The sequence below is a fragment of the Bactrocera dorsalis genome, chromosome 4, assembly GCF_023373825.1.
Source record: "Bactrocera dorsalis isolate Fly_Bdor chromosome 4, ASM2337382v1, whole genome shotgun sequence".
NCBI lineage: Eukaryota > Metazoa > Arthropoda > Insecta > Diptera > Tephritidae > Bactrocera > Bactrocera dorsalis.
In genome coordinates this window covers 9,559,473-9,584,939 of record NC_064306.1, presented here as the reverse complement: position 1 = coordinate 9,584,939, position 25,467 = coordinate 9,559,473, and the positions used below count along the sequence as shown (strand labels likewise).

At 34.4% G+C, this 25,467-nt stretch overlaps 2 protein-coding genes across 5 annotated transcripts in view; both read right to left on the bottom strand.

Moving 5' to 3' along the window:
* Window positions 1–6,322: 6,322 nt before the first annotated feature.
* On the bottom strand, window positions 6,323–8,134 carry LOC125778224 (putative uncharacterized protein DDB_G0271606). Its single transcript, XM_049454852.1, has one exon. The coding sequence runs from the start codon at window positions 8,132–8,134 to the stop codon at window positions 6,323–6,325; it is 1,812 nt and encodes a 603-aa protein (XP_049310809.1).
* Window positions 8,135–8,139: 5 nt separating this feature from the next.
* Window positions 8,140–25,467, bottom strand: part of LOC105228582 (hormone receptor 4) — a 38,391-nt gene continuing 21,063 nt past the window's right edge. For 3 of the 4 annotated variants that reach the window (XM_049455601.1, XM_049455603.1, XM_049455602.1), the window contains exons 4-8: window positions 11,761–14,572; window positions 11,544–11,692; window positions 9,826–11,466; window positions 9,634–9,773; window positions 8,140–8,275 (exon numbers count right to left, since the gene is read on the bottom strand). In XM_049455601.1, coding sequence (XP_049311558.1) covers window positions 8,195–8,275; window positions 9,634–9,773; window positions 9,826–11,466; window positions 11,544–11,692; window positions 11,761–14,572 — 4,823 coding nt within the window. In that variant the 3' untranslated portion in view covers window positions 8,140–8,194. The remainder of the gene's footprint in view (window positions 8,276–9,633; window positions 9,774–9,825; window positions 11,467–11,543; window positions 11,693–11,760; window positions 14,573–25,467) is intronic. The other variant, XM_049455604.1, reaches the window with a different exon arrangement.

Here is a 25,467-nt window from a genome sequence, read left to right as displayed (position 1 = left end):
ATTTTTTTTTAACTTTTATAGTTCGCTTTCACTTTTAATTGATAACAGTAAACGTTTTTAAAATATTTTGGAAACATTGCCAATTTGAGCTTTCATAAAATGTCAAGCTTTTATAGCGTATTGTTTGAAAATACAAATATATATTTGAAAGCATAATATTTTATCTGCTTGGATTTTATAAAAAAGCACGAACAAAATTTTTAAATTTGAGCTTTCACGTGTTTTTAAGCTCTGTGTTTTTACAAACTACTGATGAATTTTGACGAAAGAAACTATTTTTGAAAGTTTATAAACTCTAAACGTATATTTTTAACTTGGCAGTGTTGAAGGAAGCTGCATTTTTGAAACATTTGTAATTGTTTAATATTCCACCAATTTGAAACTAATGAAAGCTCGCAGGCTTGAAAATCGAAAATGAAAGCTTCATAACTTGGTGGTGAAGAGAGATTTTGAAACTCTAAAAACCTTTTAATCTTAAATAAGTTCACTAATTTGAGCTTAATAAATTCTCAAAGTTTTAAAACTCAAAAGTGAAAGCTCCATAATTTAGGAACTGTTCAAGAAAAGTTTGAAAACGGTTGCTTGTAGACAAAAACTGCAAGAAGTGATGAAAGCTTAAATGCTTGAAAGCTTGATAACTTTAGTGAAAACTTTATGGCTTTAGTGAAAGCTTTCTAGTTTAGGAAAAGCTTTCTAGCTTTAGGGAAAGCCTGATAACTTTACTGAAAAATTTCTAGCTTTAGTGAAAGCTTTCTAGTTTAGAAAAAGCTTTATAGCTTTAGTCAAAGCTTTCTAGCTTTAGTGAAAGCTTTCTGGCTTTAGTGAAAGCATTCTGGCTTTAGTGAAAGCTTTCTAGTTTAGTAAAAGCTTTCTAGTTTAGTAAAAGCTTTCTAGTTTAGTAAGAGCTTTCTGGCTTTGGTGAAAGCTTCGGCACAGCAATGAAAACCTTCTAATAATATTGAAGTATCTTTAATGGCAATGCAGGCTCCTAATTAATGCACTTGAAAGCTTCGTAGGAGCATTTAAAGCTCATTAATAGCAATGAGTGTTCTAGAAATAATTCAGACTGCTATTAAAGTTAATAAGCTTGCTAGTTTATGGCAGTTTTTAAGTTGACGCACTAAATCACCCGCTACGACACCGTTGTGTAGTTAGATAAATGCTGTTCTCAAGCAAAATTTTGGTAATTAAGGAGGAGGAAACTTGAAAGACTCAATGTAGAACTTATCTAAGTATAAGCACATGACATATGTAATAAGTATGCGATTTATATGTATGTTTGTATGTATCATGACAAAAAAATATTTGATTGCAATAGGTTTTTTGTTGTTTTTTTTCATATATGTTTGTATTTAGTATGTATTTCATGTAGGTATGCATGTACTATGTATTTCTATGTATGTAAGTAATGACAGACATTTAAACAATTAGAAATTACAGTAATTTTAATTAAAAGCAAACACTTAAACAACTACAACACTTTACACAGAATACAACGTAGGCGGCATTTCAGCAGTTAAAATTTGTTTTTTGTTGTTTTTGTTTTAAGCTTAAATTCTTCTTCTTACTTTGCTTACTAAATAAAAAGGTATATGGTAATTCTTTATGCACATATGCATGTATATATGTATATGTATATAGTGTAACATAGTATGTATATGCTTAAGACAATTAACAGCTAGCTTAAACACATATATATATATAATTAAAGTTAATTATAATTAAAATGCATGTTTGTATGTGTGTGTGTATATATAACTTGCTATGCATATATGTATATGTGTGTGTATTATTTTTGCTTATATATGTATATATATATATATTTATATACATAAATATTTATGTATACATACACATATGCGCTTGCATATATGTATGTTTATGCCTTAATTAATTAATTAATTAATTTTTTTCTGTATGTATGTATATATGTATTTAGGCATTTACTTAATTTTATATGCGCTTTTTATGTAAGTATATATATTATATACTCTAATTGTTATATATGCATATTGGTGTATATGTGCATGCATATGTGTGTGTGTGTGCATTTAGAAAATAGGAAAATAACACGCTTAACACACTAATTTGCTATGTATATATCTACATGTATATAATTACAATTGGCATACACACAACTACATACATACATATGCATAATTGTATTGTAATTCTATGTATATGCCAGCATACATACACTGCTATATGTACATGCAGTTACTTATATACATATGTATATATATGTACATACATATTTAACGGCATTGTGTATGCATGCATTTAGGCATGTGGGCGTGGTTTAGCTGGTTCTAGCTTACGGCTCTGCTCTCTCTCTCTTTTTCAAAAAATAAAAAAGTAAAACAAAAACAATTCGCTTAGTGTAAAGAAACGCTCAAGAAGTATTGTACAAATGCTTAGCTTACAACTTTAACGTTTGTTGCCTAGTTATTTATTTTCATTTAAATATTTTTCATGTATGTATGTATATATGCATGTATGTACTATGTATATTATGTATATATGGTTGGTAATAATGCTTACTGGCTAACCATTTTCCATTTACTTGCTCACCCTAACATACATACAAATAACAAATTACAGCATAGCGCACTTAATTGCATATTTTTACATAACTGTATTTTTTGTTTTGTTTTTTAATGATGACAAATTATAATTTTATATGCAATTATATTTTATTTATAAGTTTTCTTGTAAATACAATTTTTAACAAAAATTTTCATTTATTTTTTTTTTATAAAAAATGTTTACTTTAGTTGTAATTTTTATTTACATAATTTGTATTAAACATTACATTTCATAGTATTTTTTGCTTAAATTTTTTACGCTTAAATTAACTAATCTTTTCACATAAATTATTTAATTTTTTCGTAAATATTATTTTAACTTTTCTTAAGTTATTTTATATTTTCTTAAATTTTTAAAAGTTTTTTTTAATTATTTAAATTTTTCTTAATTATTCTAATTTTTCTTAATTATTTAAATTTTTCTTAATTATTTCAAATTTTTCTTTAATTATTTTTTTCTTAATTATTTCAAATTTTTCTTCAATTATTTTTAATTTTCTCTTAATTACAATTTTACCATAAACTTATTTTATTTTTAACACTAATAATTTTCTGCACAAAATCTATTTTTTTCACTTTCACATACATATATAATAATTAACTTCTGCTAGTTTTTATTAAATTAAGTGCACGTCACTAAAATTAAATTTTTCCACAATAATTTTAACTCCGTTTATGCAACTGTTTTCTGCTTAATTTCTTAATTATACTTTTACTACATTAATTAACACTTTTTACTTAAAAAAACTATTTTCTATACTAAATAGACATAATTTACTGTTATATGTATATATTTTTATTGCTCCCTACAAAAAGTGAAAAACTGTTTTCTGAAATTTTTTTCATAAATTTCAAGCATTGTGTTTTTCATTATTTACTTTTTCCACCGTTTCACCAATACTCATGCATTAACATACGCATTTATGTATATATTTAGTATAAAAATTACACACTATTTGCTTATTAACATTTAAAAAGTCCATCTGTCCTTCACCGCAAAGCCTTTGTGGCTGCTAGCCGCGACTTTGCGGTTTTTTGTTGTATGCTTAAATATTAAATACATATTAATTTTTAAAATAATTACATTGAAAAGTCCATAAATTGTTAATTTTTGCAGAAAAAGCATTCATATTTATGCCAACAGTTAAAGTTTTGCGCAATTTTCGGCTACTTATGCAACATGCACTGCAAGAAATTTTGGGGCAAAAGAATTTTTTTTTTTAAATTATGAAAATAGGTAACTTTTTTAATTGAAAAGTGGTGAATTAACCGGCAGCAAAAACTAATTTTTGTTTTTTTATCTTGGTATGTTGTTGTAGGTTAAAAAAATTTGTATTAATATTTTTTTTTTTAATTTTTTTATGGGTTTGGAGTAGTGGAACTGTTTTACTAAGAACAAAAACTACATTTAAGAAAAAAATAAATAAAAATTATATTAAATAAATATAAAATATAAAAATAAAATAAATAATAATAAAAATTAATATTATTTTTTTAATTATAATAAAAATAAAAGAAAAAAAATATAAAATATAAAAATAAAATAAATAATAAAAAAATATAAATACATATGTATATGTATAATAAAAATTAATATTATTTTTTTTAGTTATAATAAAAAAATCAAAAAGCATAAAAATAATAAAAAAATTAAAAAAAAAAAATAATAAAAAAATTAGAAATAAAAACAAAATAAAAATAAAATAAATAATAATAAAATGTAAATACATATGTATATGTATAATAAAAATTAATATTATTTTTTTAATTATAATAAAAAATCAGAAAGCATAAAAAAATAAAAAAAATTAAAAAATAAAAATAAAAAAAAAAATTAAAAAAAAGGATAAAATTAAATTAAATTAAAAATTTTTAAATGACATTAATAAATGTAAAAAGGTTTTAAAAGTGATAATTAAGTTATAAACAATTTATTGAAAAATATATATGCTTTTGGTTAAAGATATAATTTTAACAAACAAAATATTAAATGAAAACATTTTTTATGCTAAAATTATCTAAATGAATTTAAAAAAGTTTGAAAAGGTGATAACGCAAATGATATGGTTTAAATAATAAATTTTGTAATATAAAAACTAATTAATAATTAAAAAAGAAATAATATTTTTCAGTGAAAAAAATATAAAAATGTTTATATATTAAATTTACATGAAATACCAACATAAAAAATTAAATACGTAAAAAATAAATAGTAAAAAAAGAAAAAAAATAAAAATAAAAAAATTTTAAAAAATTAAAAATAAAATTAAAAACAGAAAAAATAAAAAAAAATTAAAAAAATATAAAAAAAAATTAAAAAATAATAAAAATAAAAAAGTAAAAAAATAAAAAAAAAAATAAAAAATGAAAAAAATTAAAAAAAAAATTAAAAAAAAATTAAAAAAAATAAAAAATAAAAAATAATAAATGAAGAACTAAATAAAAAATAATTAAAGGAACAATAATAATAACAAAAACAAAATAATAATAATAAAACAGTAGTGGAAAGTGCAATGTTTAATAATCTCACGCGAAAGCTTGCAATAAAGTTTAATGGAACTCTAAATTACCTCTCAAAACGAAAACTTTGATGAACTAACACTTTAAAAGCTCTCAATAAACACCAAAAGGATTTTTTTTTTAATTTTCAGCTTTCTTTTGAAAAGCTTTGCGTAAATTTTCTAAGATAAAAGTGTAAATTTAAATCCTCTCTCTCTCCACAGCTTTCAATTTATTATATGAGCAATCAATTACTTCTCAGTTTAAAAACTTTCATAAACTGACATTTTTGATACCCTGCAATAAACTTTAATAAGATTTTAAAACACTTTCATTTGAAAAGCTTTTATGGCATTTACAATTAAAATTTTAATTAACATTCATTTGAAAAGTAAAAAAATACGAGCTTTCATTGTAGAGCTTTCACTTAAAAGCTTTGAGCTTTCTTTGGAGAGCTTTAATTAACATTCTATTGAAAAGCAAAAAAAAAAACTTTCCTAAAAATTAAGAGCTTTCACTTATGTATTTTTAATAGCTTTTACTCAATTACTTGCAATAGCTTTAATGCTGGAAAGCTTTCATTTTTATTCATTTGTAGAGATTTCACTCAAGTATTTTTAATAGCTTTAACTCAATTACTTTTAATAGCTTTAACTCAGGAAAACTTTCATTTTCATTCATTTGTAGAGCTTTCATTTAAGTATTTTTAACAGCTTTAACTCAATTACTTTTAATAGCTTTAATTCTGGAAAGCTTTCATTTTCATTCATTTGTAGAGCTTTCACTATTAATAGGTTTAATGCTGGAAAGCTTTCATTGAAATCTTTTTACCGTTTGCTTTCTAATTTTGTAACTTATGCCGCCGCGCAAAGCTTTTTTAGAGCTAATAATGATTTTAGAAAAGTTTTACTTAGTCGTGTGAGTTACGTAGCTCCAGTAATGGTGAAATTTCGCTCCAAACCCAAGTGAAATCCGGTTAAAAACGCCAAATAATACGGATTAGTTTAGTCTAAGCTTTCTTACAAAAATTGCATGCACAAGACAAGGACTTTCATTAGGCGTTGTGATACTTACACGCTACAACAAATATGTTTACCTATAATTGTAATGAACAAAATGAACGTCTAATGCGGTGTTACGAGTGGAAATTTTACTTCGTATGTGTTGAGAGCTTTCTGCAAAAGCTTTTTCGGCATATTTTTCATTCTTCTTTTGCTAATAATAAAAAATTAATTAATTCAGTCATCAGGTAACAATGTTTTAAAAACAACAACAGTAACAGCTGTGGAGGGCGGGGCAGCGGTGGCTGTGGCAGTGGCTGTAGATGTGGGCGGTGCGGCACTAATCGTGCACGCATTCGTTGTGGTGGCAGTAACTAATGTAGTTGGGCGTTGCGGTGAGGCGCGGCGCGCCACATTGGACTGCTGCGTTGGCGGTGAGAGCAATGTTGTCGCTGCGCTGCCGCTAGCAGCGCTTGCCATTGCTTGTTGTTGTTGTTGTAGAGCAGTGCTTAGTTTGCGCGTGATTACATGACTGCTAGCGGCGAGAGCGTGCAACGGCGTCTGCGCGCCACTTGTTGCAGCGATGGCGGAGTGCATTTCTTCGGTTTGCGTTTGCGTCGTCACCGTCGCCGTGCGCACTGTTGGTATTTTTATAGTTTGCGTGGCAATTGCTTGGCAGCCGCTGCTAGCGTTGTTGCACGCAATTTCTGTGACGCATGCGCCGCGTCGCAAGTTGTTAACAAAAGTGGCAGTGGAGCGCGTGGTCGTGGCGGTTGTTGTTGCTGTTGCTGTCGCGCTCGAAACGCAGCGCAATACGCCCGCGCTTGTATTATTTAATACGAACTTGGTGTTAGCTGCAGCAGCATTTGCTTCTGAGTTGGCAGTGTGGCTGTTGTTGTTGTTGCTGCTGGTTTCAACTGGCAGTATAGTAATTGTATTCTGTTGCTGTTGTTGTTGTTGTTGCTGCAATAACGTTGCCGCTGTTGTCAGCATGTTGCATGTGGCTGTTAACTTTTGTTGCAGAAAACTCTTCTTCTTCTTCAATGGCAGTGTTTGTTGTAACAATAAATGCTGCTGTTGTTGCTGCTGCTGCTGCTGTTCGCGCAAGCGGCGTTCTTCCTCCTCCTGCTGTTGGCGCGCTGCCGCAATTTCACTGAGGCTCGCTAGTGTAACTGCGGTCTTTAAGACGTGCGGTGGTGGTGGCGCCGCTGCTTGTAAACCGGACGCGCGCATAAATTTTGGCCCAACTGTCGTCGGCGTTGGCGGTGTTTGCGACTGTGGCGGCCGCTCACCCATAAGCGCCGTCTGCAGTATGGACTTGTAAGGCATTGCGGGCTTAGGCTGTTCGCGTTGTTCTTGCTGTAGTTGTTGTACGTGTTGTGGTTGTTGTTGTTGCTGTGTTTGCAGTCTTTTACTCTCTGTCAGACTATTATCCGCCGACGGCGTTTGTTGTGCGGTCAGCGCGCGCGTGCCCACCCTACCGCCAGGCGTTAGTGGTGATTGCGCTTTGCGATTTACCTGCTCCGCGGCTGCCGTCAGCGTCGCTAGTGTTGCTGCCGCGCCTGCCAGCAATGAGGTCTTTAGTATCGACGTGGTTGGCTCCATTAAACGCGCCATTATTGGCGATTTCATATGTGTTGATGTGCTCTCCTCGCCGCTTTGCTTCTGTTGTTGCTGCTGCTGTTGTTGTTGCCTTTGCTCCAAATTGCGTAGCTCTTCCTCGTCCGTATCGGCGTCGTCTTCATCCATTGTATAACTATGTTGCTGTTGCACATTCTCCACTTTGATTGTAGGTAACTCCAACATCGGCAGACAAAATCTTACCGGTTGCGCTTGTTGTTGTTGTTCCGCCGCTGACTTTTGGCTTTGCTCGCGTTGTTGCTTTTGGAAATCCTCTTGTTGCTGTCTTTGCAAGCGCTCAGCCATTTCGGTGGCTGCGCGTCTACGCGCCTTCATTAAATTGCTAGCTTGTTGTTGCTGTTCTACTTTTGGCTCTGCTGGCTCCTCATTCTCCTGCTGTTGTTGTTGTTGTTGTTGCATAATCATCATCAATCGCTTAGGCTTCGGCGGATCATCATCGATCGGCAGTAATCCACGTTCAAGCCTTTGCTACCTCACGCTGGCCGAATTCAAGACGAAGGGAACGTAGAACATTTTACTTTCTAGCAATAGACTAGCAGCAGCTTGGATCTAGTTGGGTTTTGTGGAGAAAAAGAGACGGTTTACATTAACATTAACATATGCCTTTCATCAAAAACCCGTGAGCTCTGTGGGGAAATGTTTTCCGAAATAACCTATAAATGGTTAATCCCTGACTCAACTCGTTAGATTAAAAAAAATGGTTCGGATAATGAAATGAAAGTTCTTGAATCCCTGCAGACGATACGAACGACAGTTGAGAGCTTTGATGTCTCTTCGTTTAGGCAGGTTGTCTTTCATACCGTATTAGCCCACATTCTTTTCCTATCTTCGATGCTTTTGAAACTGAGATTCAGTAGTCTCTAACCCAGTTGTTGACGCAAGTGCTTGATACAAGCACTTTCAGCCCGAAATACCTGACCATATAAAATGGACTGCACTTTCAAATCCCATTAGGTTTGAAGATAGATCTTTGTGAGTAGATATTTTCTGGTAATTAGGAGTGTTTTTGAATTGAGAAAGTCGGGATTGGTCCTCAGCACATGTCCTCAAAAAACCATATTAGAAAAGTTTTAGGGTTGGGAAGTCTTAGTAACCCCAAAACTAGTCATGTTTTTCGATTATACATTCAATATTACTGTCTTCAAAGGAACAGATTACCGACTAGGTCGTAAGGATGATGAGGTATTAGCGTAAATTGCAGACTAACACTCAACATTTAACATTAGAAAAGCTTTTCTGCGGAACCAGCTTTTTATAAGTGATTGCAGAGGGATTAGCTGATGCCTTCAGACGAAATTAGCATATATGAGACTCTAGAACCAACGACGAACCCTCCGGGTCATTGTGTTCAGAAGCTTATCTGAGTGACCAGCATATAGTTGGCGCTTTCAAAGAGCTTACCTACAGCCTTCTGTTAATTCATTTCGGATTTCCGGAGTCAAACTCAAAACCCGCTGGCTTCAGATTTAGGAAGCATTAAGTACCTTTTCCGAGGAATCAGCAAGTGGAAATTGCCTCCGGAGTAGATAAAGTCTTCTTAATTTCCGAAGCCAAAGCAAAACCTATGAGAGCTCGGAAGCTTGTCTAAGTGGTCAATCTATTAGATGTGACGATTAAGTAAAGGTTTTCGCTTAACGTTGGATATTTAAACTCTGGAGTCAATGACAGAACATCCGAGCCACAAAGTTAGTAAACGTTTCTAAGGGATTAAGGAAAGTGCTAGGGATTAGCTGAAAGATCCCGCTAAAACTACCGATTTTCTGAGTGGTCACAATATTAGATGTTACCGTAGAGCGAGTAACGGGCACTTCCCACAAAATGCGTCGTATACGATTTCCGAGACCCAGAGTTTATAATTATTGAAGTGGAAGCTCACGGGTTTCAACCTTCTTTCATCCTCAACTTACCTCCGGTATATGCGACAGCAGTTCAGTGAGTCGATCTTGTGGATTCTGCGGTGACGAATGCTGCAAATACGTGCGTAACACTTGCACATAACGCTCTTGTATGGTCTCCAGTTCCACTTCTGCTAATGGGAAAAGATGAGCTACATTGTTATTGTAGTACAACAGCTACAATTTCTCACTACTACAACTCACCTTTATTCAACAGAATGTACACTTTCAAACAAACATATTCCTCCATTTTGAGTTTAATGCGTCGAAACATGATCGTAATCTGTGTCATCTTATCCACCATATGACCGACATCCAGCTTCAGCTGTTCCATGGCAATGGGCTGGCCCATCAGTGTGGTGAGGCACGTTTGCAGCGTCAGCAGATGGCCATTCACCTCGTCCACGAATTCGGGATCCTCCTTCTGCAGCGGTGGCGTTGCTGCTGCCTGCATTTGTTGATGATGCAGCTGGTGTGGCAAATTCAGACTCGTGGCATGCGGTGAGCCGCTCATGTGATGGTGATTGTGATGATGATTGGCTGAGGCGGGCGAATGTGGTGGCGCGCCTGCGCTAGAACGACCGCCGCTCGAGCTGGTGGTGGAGGAGGCTTGCGCTGTTGTTGTGTCACCGCCACCGGGCGTCGCGGTGCTAGGCGTCCTGCGCCGGCCGTGCAAGGCCTGGTACGCCGCTGTGGTCAGTATGAGTATCTCATGCCACTTGTCTGTCAGCAGCTTGGTGTGTATGTCAACGGGTATCTCCAAGTAAAAAGGCAGTTTCTTTGTCCACGATACCAGCTTATGCACGATGGAGTCACCGATATTGCATAGCTTCTCGCTAATCTCCGATTTGTCCTCGAGAAACTCGGAGAAATGTGGCAATGTGGCTATGTCCTCCATAGCATCACAGTCGATCAGCGTTTGGATCATGGAGTGCGCATGCTCATACGAGAGCTGGCGATCCTTCGACGAGCTCACGGCGGTATCGAGACGATTTCTTAAATGCACGATTTCGCTGGGATTCGTTAGGGCAGTCTTAAGTATTGTACCGTTAACCAAATGCGAGGGCAATTTGATGGCATTCTCCTGCAGCTGTGACGCATGCTGTTGATGTTGCTGCTGCTGTTGCTGTTGCTGCTGCTGCTGATGCAGCTGTTGTGCATGTGGCGGTGCAAGTGACGCGTTCGCTTGCAGATGATGCGCATGAGCGAGCGCATGATGTGGCGAATGCAGCGCATGGTGTGATGGCTGCTGTGAGCTGCTGCTGCTGCCGCCCGAAGAAGCCGACGACGAGGATGAGGATGAAGAGGAGGTGTGTGGTGGCAGTGAGGGCGGCCCATGCGACAGTGGACTGTGCAATGCGCTGGCCGAAGAGTGAGGCGGCAGCGCGCCATGTGGCGAGCCGTGTAGCGTGTGGTGCGGCGAATGCAACTGCTGCTGATGTGGAGAATGCAGTTGCGCTGCTTGCTGTTGCTGGTGTTGTTGCTGCTGCTGCTGTAGCAGCTCCTGTTTGATGGAAGGGCCCAAAAACATTGGCTTCATTTCACTTTGGCCTAGTGTGGCGCTTAGCAGCTTCGAATGTTGATGCTGCGCGGCTGCAGCGACTGCGGCAGCGGCCGCCAATTGCTGTTGATGCTGATGCAGATGCTGTTGCGGTGAGAGCAGATGTTGTTGATGGTGTGGTGAGAGCGGCGATTGATGGTGTGGTGAATGCATGTGCTGTTGCTGTGATTGCTGCTGTTGTTGTTGCTGCTGCTTGGACTTTTTGTGTTTCTTATACTTGACCTTGTAGAGGTTGTAGACGGCGCCGCTATTGCGGCCGCCCGGCATGCGATCCTCGCGCACAGCTGTAGTGTGGGGGAAAAACAAAGAAATTTTTAGACTCTTATAATTAAAAGTGAGCATATATGGTGGGCGTACGTACCTTGCAAGACCATGCCCTGCTCGATGCACTTCTTAAATCGACAATACTGACACCGGTTGCGCTGCGCTTTCGTTATTTCGCACGTGCCATCGGCCACGCAGGTGTAGACGCGTCGGTTCTGCACGGTGCGCTTAAAAAAGCCCTTGCAACTGTAGGGATAAAAGATAACGGTAAATTATTACGGAACTGTATTTGAACCATTGTGATTTTTACACACCCTTCACACGTGATGATGCCGTAATGCAAGCCGGTCGCCTTGTCCTCGCAGATCATGCAGACCAGCGGCTGATCATCCTCGTCCGTGGGCTCGTGTGGCGCATCCAGCCCGCGATTCATGCCCGTCGCATTAGTGCTGCCCCACTGCTGTTGCGCGCTCAAATTGAGCGCATGTATCTGTCCGGGCGGCAACTGCGAGTAATCGCCCGCCCACAGCCGCTCCATATTGAGCGCATGCGGTGTGCGAAACTGATGCGCCCGCGGCCGCACATCCTGTATGCGCGTCTGACCCAGTGAAAGCAATAGTTGCGCGGCCTCCTCGTTGTTTTGCGGCGACGGTCCGGGCGTATGCGTGGGCGTAATGGAGCCCGCCGATGGTGATGACGCCGACTGCAGTGATGACTGTGATGAGTGATGTGACTGTTGTGAGAGCGATGACATAGAAGAGGGCGGTTGCTGTTGTTGCTGGCCGTGTGGATGTTGCGGCGTGGAGGGCGGCGTCTGATGCAGACCACCGCCACTGCCGCTATTGCTATTGCCGCCATGTGTGGGCGATGGACCGGCTGTTGGTGGCGCCGGCTCGTAGCCCCACACCATTGTGCGTACACCACAGCTTTCGCCCATGATGACAGTGGGCGTACCGCGTGGCGGCGTTTGTGAAGGCGTTTGCGGCGACAGTTGTGAAGACGAAGAGGATGAAGAATGGTGCGGTGAGGGCGACTGCGCTGGACCACCCGGTCGCAAACCGCCGAGCGGACCACCGATAACCTCCGGTTTAACGCCGTTTATGCGCGCATTCGAGACCCAGACCATGCGTTGTGCCGCGGCTGCGGCAGCGGCAGCAGCGCCGGGTTGCATAAGCTGCGCGGCAGCCACTTGCTGATGCACATCGTTCTTTACACGAAAAAGTATGGCTGCGTCGCGGTTGGGATGACGCAATTGCAGCGAGCCAGGGTGTATCAGCTGCGCTATATTACCCAACGCTTGTGGCGGTAATTGCGGTGGAGGCTGCTGCTGTTGCTGTTGTGGCGATGATGGGTGATGGTGATGTGGCGAGTGTAAGTGGCGTTGCGCGCCGCTGCTGCTACCCAATAAACTGCCCGCGGCGGCGGCCAATAGCTGCGCTGGCTCCTTTTTAATGCGTAAATGCTGTTGCTGTTGCTGCTGTTGTTGTTGCTGATGGTGATGATGCTGTTGTAGCAAATGTTGATGTGGCGATGAAGCGCTGGACTGATGCCGCGCGCTTGGCGATGAGTTAATGGCATTCGGCGACATTTGCGTTGGTCGCTGTGACATAGCGGCCGCCTGCTGCAGCAGCTGCAATTGCTGCTGTTGTGTCAAATGCTGCATGGATTGGTTTAGTAAATGTTGCTGCGGCAGTCCTAGACCAGTTGGCGGACTGCTCTTGCGTAACTGCGGTTGTGTGAGCTGTTGATGTAGGTGATGCGTCTGCACGATGGGCGGCGGCGGGTGATGCAGGTGCGGATGATGCGCCGCTGCGGCGGCCACCGCTGCTGCTGCCACTGCCGCCGGAGTTGGCAATGGCGTCGGCGATGGCGTGCTTGCGTGTAGTGCTGCGGCGCTGGAGCTGGTTGTGGTAGTCAACGCGCCGGAAGTGGATGTCACCGAGCTGGTCGCTGTCGACACAGACGTGGAGTAAGCCGGGTGGTGCGCCAGATGTTGTAGCGATGTAGGCGGCATCTGCTGCGCATGCTGCTGTTGCTGCGGTGACAATTCAGACTTTATGCGTGATGGCGTCACCAGCACGCTGACATGCTGCTGCGACTGCGTGAGACCTTTGGATTGTGTGGGAGATGGCGCATGCTGTTGATACTGCATTTGCTGTTGTTGTTGCTGCTGATGCTGGTGGTAGGATAGCATTTTCGTAGGCGAGGCGGCAATGCGCTCTTCCTTCACCGAGCGTATGACACTTAAATTACTAACCGCACACTCGGCACTTGCAGCGTTTTGCATACAGTCCCCACTCGCACCGCCATGTATACCATTTGTAGACATCTGCGTGCCACCCGTTGTTGTTGTGGTGGTTGTTGACGGACGCTCATCCATTGAGTCCGGTGAGGCGCGACTGCTGCCACCGCCATTACTGGTGCCACAACTACTACTCGCATTACCATTATTATGCGGTGGTGTTGGTGTGGCGCGTGTCGGCGTCGCATTGCTAGGCGTGCGACGCCCTGCCGGCAGGCTCAGATCAGTCGGCGGCGCTGGTGACATGCGCACTGTTGTTGTTGGCGGCGGTGACATCACGGACGAGGCGGCTGCTGCGCTCACAGGGCCGCTGGACGAGTTAATTTCAGTCTGTTGTTGTTGCTGCTGCTGCTGCTGCTGTTGGTTTTTTTGCTCAGCTTTTATGGCTGCCGCTTTGCCAGCGGACACAACCACCGTAGTGGCGGCGTTTGGTGGTGTTGCCACGCACACATTGTGACCGGAGTTGCTGCTGGCGGCTGTTGGCACAGTGCTGCTCGAGCAGATAGTGGCAGCTGCGGCAGAGACGGGCGCAATTGTGGATGTTGCCGTCAAGGTGACGACGGCGGTGGGCAACGGCAGGGAGGAGAGCGCACCGCCGCCGCCACCTCCATGACCGCCACCACCACCAGCGCCCGCACCGCCGGTATCGCACATTTTCGGCGACATCGGTGCGAGGAGATCGGGCGAGGAGGTGGAGGTATCGGCTACTGATTCGCCATCACTACTGCATCTTGAATCGATTTTTCGTCGTTTCAGTTTTAGATCCTGAAAAAGGCTCATTTTATCGAGCTCGCTGTACGGGCCACGGCTCAGTGTCATAATTCCTGGAAAGAGCAAGAGGGAGAGGTGGAAATTTATGAATTAGTTGACATGTTTAGTAACTTGAAGACAACTAAATTTAATTTATACTTAAGTAATTTTGCAGATAATTGTTTCTTTGTTTTTTTTTTTTTTAAAGTATAGTGTTCTGCAACATGTTGCTAAGTAAGTACAAAAAGTAAAAAATAATTGATTTCTGAGGTTAGTTAGTTCTGTAAATAAATATATGCCTATTTACCTAAATACTTACAATAAATCGTATTGGAAAAAAGCTCAGCAAGAAAAACACTTACCTACATATAGGTGTATGTTTTTATTTAAAGTTACAGCATAGAATGGTTTTCACGCAACATGTTGCTAAGAACTTAAATTGAAAATTAAAAAATTTACCAAATAAAGTGAGTTATATTGCGTCAATATTTATCAAAAAAAAGTATATTTTTAACATGTTGCTGAAACATGCTGTTGATACAAGTTGCTGAAACATGTTGCTGTGAGTAATAAAAAATTGAGTTAATTAAAAATTTACAGAATTTGTTAAGTAAGAAAGTAATTCAGAGTTATATCAAATTTTGCTAACACATGTTTCTAAACATGTTACAGCATTAAATATTTTTACGCAACATGTTGCTAAGGATAAAAATTGAAAATCATAATTTTTATCAAATAGTGACACACACATTTCACAAAAATATTGAACTTGTTGCTGAAACATGTTGTTGATACAAGTTGCTGCAACATATTGCAGTGCGTAATAAAAAAATTTACTTTATTAAAAAATTTAAGTGAATTTGTTAGACAAGAAAATAATATAGAGTTATATGAAATGTTGGTGACACATGTTGCTATGTCGCCGGTTAATATTAGCCAAAAAAGTGTAAATATAAAAAATGTATAACAGGTCTGCAAAGTTGGCTTCTTACAAGCCTATCATATTAAGATCGGCTCAAATATCATTATGCACTTGAACCTGGATGTTGCCGAGAGATGAAAACCGGTTGCAAATTGCATGTTACACTAAGTTTTTTGTCAACATTGTTACATGGTTTGAAGTTTCAGTGAAATTGCCAAAAAAAGATATATGAAAATAAAAAAAAAATTAATTATTTGTAAAAAAAAAATCATTGAAAGCATTTGCGAAAAAAACTTTTGTAACTGCGTCTTTACACCTCCCAAGTGGTTGTAAATTAAATGAAATTTGAACCTCCTGACATTGACAACTGTTCTCCGTATATGTTCATATATGTAAGTATGTATATGTATAGTGATGAGAAAATATTTATAATTTTTGAAATTGGCACACACAAGCAAACATAAAGCTCACACAGTTGCATACAGTTAACTCCTTTACTATTTCACCACACTCCTTTTACCCTCCACTTGTCGCATAAAATTCATTCTTGTTTTTGTTGTTTTGTGCATTATGCTTGTTGGCGCCAACTGTTACACCATTATGCTGGCGCTATCGAATTACCAAGCGTTCGATATGCTTTTAACACCTACTTATGTGGTCAAGAACATCCGTTTGTGCTCAGATTAAGAATTTAAAATGTAAAAGTGAGACTAAAAGAAGTTCTTGCGATATGTAAATGTTAATACACTATGGGTATGTATATGTACATACATATGTACATACATATACATACATGTACATATATACTCGTATCGCTTTATGTCTAGCTATCTTGAGTATAAGAAACAAATATAATTCGTTCTCAAAATCAGCCACAAAAAATATTTATGTAAACTTTATTTTCATTTAAATTTTTTAATTTAATTATAATTTTATTTTTTAAAGTAATTAATTTAACTTTTTAAATTAAGTAAATAATTCATATAATTAAATGTTTATTGATTTTTCTTTAAATTATTAATTTTTTGTTTCTTTTGTAATTAATTAATTTTTTTCATTCATATATTTTCAAACAATTATTTAAAATTTTTAATTAAGTAATTAGTTAATTTTCAATTTTTAATTTAATTTCTTTAATTAAGTAGTTAATTTATTTTATTTTTTTATTTAATTCCGATTTTATTGATTTTTCCTTAAATTATTAATTTTTTGTTTCTTTTTTAATTAATTATTTTTTTCATTCATGTATTTTTAAATAATTAATTAAAATTTTTAATTAAGTAATTAATAAATTTTTAATTTAATTTCTTTAATTAAGTAATTAATTTATTTCAATTTTTTATTTAATTATATTTTATTGAATCTTCTTTAAATTATTAATTTTTTGCTTCTTTTTTAATTAATTAATTTTTTTCATTCATGCATTTTTAAAAAATGTGTTTAAAATTTTTAACTAAATAATTAATTTATTTTAATTATTTATTTAATTACAATTTTGTTGATTTTTCTTTAAATTATTAATTTATTTCATTTATGTATTTAAAAAAAATTATTTAAAATTTTTAATTTATTATAGTAACTAATTAATTTTTTTTGAATTAAGTAACTAATTTATTTACATTTATTTATTTAATTATAATTATATTATTTTTTTGTTTTCCTTTCAAGTTAATTTTTTTATGCTATTTAATTTTTTTATCTTTTAAGTTATTACTCATTTTTTTTTCATTGTTATTATTTTTTTGTTAATTTTATATTTTTGTTATAAATTAATTAAATAATCGTTTTTAAAAACCATATAATATTGCGAACAATTTTTTTAATACAATAATAATAGTTTAAAAAAATATTTTTTGTATTTATTTAAGGTAAAATTAATTGTATAGTACAAAGAAAATAATTTAAACAAATTTTTGATTTCAGAAAAAAAATTAATTAAAAAAATATATTTTTAAACAATCTCTTAATTAATTCTTTTTTTCAGAAATTGAACAATTTTTTAAATATTTTTTTAAACTATTTTTTGAATAATTTTTTTTCTGAAATTAAAATTTTTTAAAAATTATTTTCTCTGCACGTAACTAATTTCAGCATTTTATCAAAAGCAATCGTATGATTTGTTTTTCTCTGCTGAATATTTTTTTCAGATTATTTTTTATGTGATTTTTCTTGCCTAGCAACAAATTTCTCGAACATACTGGGCGTATGTCTAAGTAATTGCACCCACCCACTCGTTTACACTTCAACTTGAACCTGACATTTAATTGAAGAAAATGCAAAAATTCCGCGAAATTCCACGACAAGGCACATAAACACCTACTTGGGCGTGTAAAATTCTATTTAAGCATTTCCTTAATGAACACTTAAAAGTTTATTAACTTATGTGTCACATTCGGGCCAAAAACAACGCATGGCAGTTGCTATCCATGTCTATGTATTTATGAAAATGTGTGCAAATGCATGCTGAATACAGAGAACATTGCATAAAAATGTTGCTAGCATTAAAAACAAAAAAAAATAGCAGAAATGTATACAACAACAAAAACAATTTTTAGCATAGCAGCAAACGGTATAAGTGCATAATGGTGGCGGCTGCTGCTCCTACTCTGCCTAGTAGTGGGTGTGTATGTGTGCAAATTTGATTTATGTTTTATGTGTATGCGTTTGCGTCAATTTTGTCAAACTCATTAGACAAGTTTTACAGTTTTCCTGTTGACCTTAAAAATAGAATAATTTTTATGCACGCTGCTGTGATATTTGAAAATGTGAGCATACATTTTTGCATAAATACATATTTACGCTCATACATGCATATAGACATGCCTTCATACATTTAATGTAGTATGCTAGAATTTATTATTGTTTTTACTATGTTTTGGTACATATGCAATTTTTATTGCTGCAAATTTTAATCTAAGTATTGGTGCATGTGTATATGTGTATATACATATATACAGTAGGTAGATAAAAAAAATACGATTTTTTTCGCTGGGTACCCTAAAAATAGTTTTAGTAAATAGTGATTTAATTTTTTGTTTCTTTTTAAATTAATTTATTTTCTTCAATTCTTGTATTTTTTAAATCAAGTAATTAATTTTCTTTTTATTAAATAATTAATTTAATTTTTTCAAATTAAGTAATTAAAAAAACTTAATTAATTACTTAATTAAAAAAATTAATTACTTAATTAAAAAATACATGAATTTAAATAAATAATTAATTAAATCAGAAACAAATTATAATTAAGTAAAAAAATTAAATTAATTACTTAATTAAAAAAAATTAATTAAAAATTAAAAAAAATAAATTAACTATTCAACTAAAAAAATTAATTACTTTTTTTTATTTAAATTTTTTTAATTAATTATAATTTTATTGATTTTTTTAATTATAATTTTTTATTTCTGTTTTAATTAATTATTTATTTTAATTCATGTATTTTTTAAATAATTAATTAATTTTTTTTAACAAGATTTAAATTTTTTCTTTATCAACTGTCCTTAGATACCTCTAAGAAAGTCTCACAAAGCTCTCTTGACTGTAACGGATTTTATGATTTTTTGATAGTATCTTTATGCTTTTAATTCTAGTTTTTTTATTTTTTATTATTTATAGTTTTTATATAATATATATTTTTTTAAATAGATTTAACAGTAGAAAAGATTTATTGACTACTCAATTTATGTGCAATCGAATCGGCCCCAAAATATATAATTTTAAAGCCCCAAAACTATTGTCAGTTAGCGTTATGGTCAACGTGACACATCACGACCTTAAACACGCCCACTTTATCAAATATCTAGCATATACATATACGCACAAACATACACTCACACAAAATAATATCGCATAACTCGGAAGTCAATGTTTGAGATGGGCAAACCCGTTGCCAAAAATGGCTTTAATTTATTAATGAATAGACAAGCAATAAACTAATTTGCAAATTCTATTAATGAATTGAGTCGATAAGCGCCAATTTCGAATGTTCGAAAGATAAAAAAAAAAAAATTAAAAAATAAAGCGTTAGCAAGAGAGTGTAATATAAGATATGAAAGATTTCAAAAAAAAAAATAATAATAATAAATTTTTAATTTTAAATAAAAAAAATAATAATTTTAAATTAAAATTAAAATAAATTCTTAATTTTTTTGTACTTTTTATTATACTCTTGTTGCTACAGAGTAAGGTCCGAGAGTATCTTTTCCTGATAATAGTAACTCTATGCACCAAAAATGGGTTTAATCGGGTCAATACTTCTCTGACGACTCATATACCTAATATAAAGGCTTTCAAATTTTCGGATAACTTTATACAGCACATATTGACCAATGTGTTTTACTCATAAGAGTGTATTTTTGTGCCGAAAATATGTAAAATTGGGCGAAAGCTTGACCTAGCAACCATATTACTAATGGCAAGATTTTCGAACATCCAGCTGAATCCACTGCTTTTGATTGGTGATGCTATGTGAGGTACCTTATGAAACCCAGGGAACATTTTATTTGTATGTGACATGCTAATAGCATGTGGTATTGGCAAAAAATAGTTAAAACCTGGTCGATATTAGCCTAATTCACATATATACTATATATAATAATTTCGTTTTTCTAACAAACCTAATGCAGAATATGTCTTGTATGAGTTATATACATATAGTATATGTATATTATATTTTTTATTTGTGTTATTTTTGATTTATAATACTTTTTATTTTATTTTTCAATTATATTTTATACATATTTTTTTATTTTTCAATTATATTTTTTTTTATTTTTTTTTTTAGTTTTTTTTTATTTAATTTTTTTTTTTTAATTTATCAAAGCTTAATCGCAAGATTTTTTGTATACACAACTTTTGAAATGTCTTATCATCAGCAATCTCACAAAAATGTCTCGAATGCAGTTCCGTTGTCTACAAACGCAACATAATCGAAATTGCTGACTCACACACGTGGCGCGTGCTCGACAATTCATTAATTATAACTGCAGAAAAGTGTTAATAATATTTAACAGCCGTCAAAATATTCATTTCAAAATATTTCTTGTATGAAGTAAGCTTTGCGCGGTTGTGTCACACTCCCCACGGCGACTGTGAGGCTAAGCTAACTACAACATTTTTCTGCATGCCATTTTGGCCTTAGACAACCATATACCATACATACGTACATACATACATATTTTGATTTATATACATACATATGCGACTGTATTAATTTTTGGTTTTCGGTATTTTATTTTTAACGTGAGTGTTTTCATTTACTTTTTTTCAGAATATTTTTTTTTTTACTTTTTTTAAGTTTTTTTTATTTTAATTTTTTTTCTTAAATTTAAATTTTTTTTTAAATATTATGTTTATTTTAATTTCCATAATTTTAAATTTTTTTATTTTTATTAATTGTTGGTAAATTTTCGATATTTTATTTGTAACTTAAGTTTTTTTAATTTTCTGTTTTTTTTTTTTTTTTAATTTATTTTTATTATTTTTTAATTTATTTTTATTAGTTTTTTTTTTTATTTTTTTTTTATTTATTTTTCTTAATTTTTTTTTATTTTTTGTTTAATTGCTATTTTTTTTACTTTTTAATATGATTATTATTTTATTTTTTTAATTTTATTTTTTTTTTAATTTTTATTTTATTTTTTTAATTTGAAATAATTTTTTTTCGTGTTTCATTTTTCATTTTTTCTTTTTTATTTTGAATATTGCCTCGTTGACGAATTCGCTCATTGCCAAGGTTCAACTGGTGATTTTCGCATTTTATTTTGCATATTTATGGCCACAATAACAACCGTTGCTGCTATCTTTAAATCTCTGTGTGTATATTTATTTTAAACAAATTTCAGCTATGACTTAGACTGTTAGACTTTTTTGCGCATTTTTGTTGTTTTTTTGTCTGATAACTCTGCTAAAATGCCAAAAAAAAATAAATAAATGCAAATGTATGGTAAAATGCGCGCAAAACAAGTTTATCGCTTAAGTCTTTTGTTTGTATGCGCCAATTGACTTTGTTTGGCTTGTTTGCAAATAATGACCAAACAGCTGTTAACTGCTTAGTTAGTAACGTGTTTATTCAAAATTTAATATTATTAGTATTGTTGTTGTTGTATTTAGTTGCTTTGACTTTGCTGTGCTCGCCTTAATCAGCGGCGCACGCGTCTTTGACGAATTCGCACGTTGCGGAAGACTTCGTTTACTTTGAAGGTGATTCCCGTCAACGGTACATTTTATTGTTGTATAATTTCTGAATTCTACTATTTATTTTGTTCTTTTTCTGAATTGTATTTAGAAAAAAAATTATAGAATGAATTAGTCTTTTTTCAAGGTATAAGCTGACGTGCTGTTCGTCGTCTGATTGTTATTTGATTAACGAAATAAGGCGGAAAGCCGTGTTGAAGAAATACTAAAGCAGCAAGGCACGTTGTCTTCAATGATTATATTGCGCACGCTTAGTCCAACTGGCTAAAGACGAGCGTTATGCTTCAGTTAGAATCGAAATGAAGGCTGTGCAAGCACTTTAGGCTGTTAAAGTGCTTCGAGGTTGTACCACAGAGTTTCAGATCTGAGTAAATGATTAGAATAATTCAGAAAATGTTGGATTTGTAAAAAAGACGAGCCCTGATTGATTATTTTGTGCAAAAATAAACCTTTTTTTGAACATTTTTTGGAGAAGGTATAAAGTTACTAGTCAAATGGCTAGAATTTTGCGCAAAAGTTATTATTTTGCGGCAAAAAATTCTACATAACCTAGAAAATGGAAGAAAAGTCACCTTAACCTATAAAATTATAACTTCAAAACAATTTTTGTGACTCAAAAAATCAGCTTAACCAATAAAAGTGAAAATAAGTTAACTTAACCTACAAAATTTTGAAATGAAACTTATTTTTGCGACCCAAAAAATTCACTCTAACCTCAAAAAAGTGAAGATAAGTTAAACTAACCTATAAAATCATAACCACAAACTTATTTTTGCGACCCAAAAAATTCACTCTAACCTCAAAAAGTGAATAAAAACCAACCTAACCTCCAGAACTATTACCCTTAAATTATTTTTATAATCCAGAAAGCTTTCGCTCCCTATAAAAAAAGAAAATTCCACCTAACCTATAAAAATTTAACCCCCAAAAGTCTTTTTATGACCCAAAACATTCAACCTAACCTATAAAAGTGAAGATAATTTAAACTAACCTATAAAATCATAACCAAAAACATAGTTTCGCGACCCAAAACTTTCAACCTAACCTATAAAAGTGAAAACCAGTAACTTAAATTCTAAAATTATAACCCTACAATTTCTTTTTCGCCCAAAAATATATACTTAATACGATGAAAGTTCTGAAAACCCAATCTAACCCAAAAAAATTTTACTCAAACTTGCGGTTGAGGTTAGTTTTTGTAAATAGATTTCCATAGCCGATTTTAGTTATTGCGTAAACCTCATGCTGTTGGACGTATGATCCAAATATGAATGGATAAAGCAGAATAAGAATTGCGTTGCTGAAAAATCTGTAACCATAAAGACATCTGAAACGATATCTAAGACCCATCCTTTATTCACGGCGAGCTCGGAGGCGCTAATGAGTAGCCTTTTCCTAACGTAAATGCTTTTGGAAGTTTGACAGTGCCTGAGCTCATTTCGAAAAAATGTTCCATAAGTTCATATTTTACCTCGAAAGCTATTGTCTACAAACTAACGTTAATTCAGAGACATATTTTTGAGGCCTGTCCATGAAAATATATGTTTAATTTAGCTAAAAAGTTGAGAAATTGCCTTTAATTTTTTCTTTGAAGAAAAATTTTTCATTTCAAGTCAAACATATAATACTATAACTTGCATGTAGCAAATGAAATCTAACTACGCAAAGTAGAGAAAGCCAGGAAAACTAAAAAAAAAAGTTGTATAAAATATCTATACACTACAGAAACACTCGAGGCTCCCCACCGAAAGCGAAGCAAAGCTGCAAACATACAATAAAAAGTAAGCAGACAATAACAAAAGCAAGTTTACAACAACAGCGAATGCTTAATGAAAAATTCTACAACAAAAAAAAAAAAAGCATGCACACACTCAACTTAAGCGCTCACCTAAGCGAACTTATTGCATACTTCTATTTGTCTACATCGGCAAAAGGTTCGTTACTGAGCCACCCACGTCGTCGTCAGTGAGGCAGTGGGACACTGCACTCGCTTTGTGCCACACGACGTCAACTTCGCACTCGAATGCACTGCCAGGGTTGCAAGTATGCGTGGGGAAAAGCAAGAAGAAGCAGACGAAGTAGCGAAAAATGCAAGCATACCCACAGGCGCACTAACGTTCTTGTGTGAACGTAGCAGCGACGAGGCCAACCACCCTTGAGTTGACCGCTTTAATGCAACTTTACAGCTCGTGCCCCGCCACCCAGCCAGCACATTATGCGCGCTATGTGCCACAGACAGCTTGGTTGGTTGAATGGCGCGCTGACTGAGCGACTGTCTGGCACATTGTCGTACCTTTGTGGGGAAATGAAGCGAAGAGTGCACTTGTTTATAATGGTAGGGTTACAAAAGCGCGCAGCTGCTGCTGTTGAAGTGCGCCGTTATGTATGCAATGCTGTTTGCATAAGCAGCAAAGGCTTCACACACACACACGCAAGCAGAACGCTGTGTGGCGCGGTCAGGTGTGTGTGTGTTGGCTGGCGGAGGGGATAAATGCGCATAGTTCAATGCACGGCAAAAAGGTGAAGGAAACTTTACTCCACTTATTTACGGCATTTATATTTAAAACGTTTGGCTTAATGGCGTTGCTGTGAGTGCTGCGCACATGTTGCCAACCACAAAGAAACATATACTAGTTACTTCCATGCAATGTCGTCATGTGTGCTTATAAGCTTGGCTTTTCGTCGCCTTTCACGACTGCTTGCATGTTCTTGGCACTTGTCAGATGACAGGTAAATAAAGTTGCGCGACTATGCAGACAGCTATGTATATATGTATGTGCATTGCATGTGTTACTCGTGTGCGAGAATGCACGAAATACATATGCTTTCTGTATGTAGTGGCATAGCAGCGCATACTTCAATAAGAAATTGCTGGCAAATAATGCAACAAAGCAAGAAAGTCAGTCCGCAAATAAAAGTCAGGCATATTTTTTTCATTGAAAATAGTCAGCAAAGCGTTGCTACATGCACTTTTATGTATATATATTTTATATAATTATATATATTGAGTTATTTACTTATAAAATATGTATGTATAACTCTATACACTCTTTTAAAAGAGTTTAGCATGTACTGTTATTAAAAGCATATTTGCGAGCATATGAGTATGCTGGCAGCGAGTTGAAAACATACTTGATGGCATCACTATAGTGTAGAGTTCTAAATATGCAAATATCATCAGTTTCATAAAACTACCAAAAACAAATCTTAGATGGGGCTCAAAGCTTAGCGAATTAATTGTATGAAGTTTTGTATAAAAAAAAAACAAAAAATTAATATAAGAGTGCTGCAGAAAAGCCAGAAAGTCGAATTTCTAAATATAATAATCAATAAAAAATAAAAAAAAATAATAATAAAAAAAGAAAAATTAAAAAAAAAAAATTAAAAAAATGTAAAAAAAAAATTAAAAAAATGTAAAAAAAAATTAAAAAAATGTAAAAAAAAATTAAAAAAATGTAAAAAAAAATTAAAAAAAATAAAAAAAAATTGAAAATAAAAAAAAAAAATTGAAAATAAAAAATTAAATATAATTCAAAAAAATTAAAAAAAAAAATTTTTAAATTAAAAAAAAGAAGGTTTTAAAATTTTTCTAGTGAGGCTCCTCAAATATTCAGCTATACCCACCAATATTTGGTAGAACTAAGTTGAGTGACAGTAAACCGAAGAGTGAAGTAACAGAAGACTGTTGCAGGTGCATAAGCCACGGTTGAAACATTTTTAAACAAAAACAGGCTGAAAGACTTATTTGTAACAAGTACTCCTAGAGCAAAAAAATAAAGAATGGAACCTCCAAAATAGATTTTAAGCAGCTCTAGCCTCATTTTCTGATAAAAAAATTCGATAAGTCAGGTA

Coding starts and splice junctions, on each gene's coding strand:
- LOC125778224 (XM_049454852.1), bottom strand. CDS start 8,134: ATGATGATTATGCAACAACAACAACAACAACAGCAGGAGAATGAGGAG.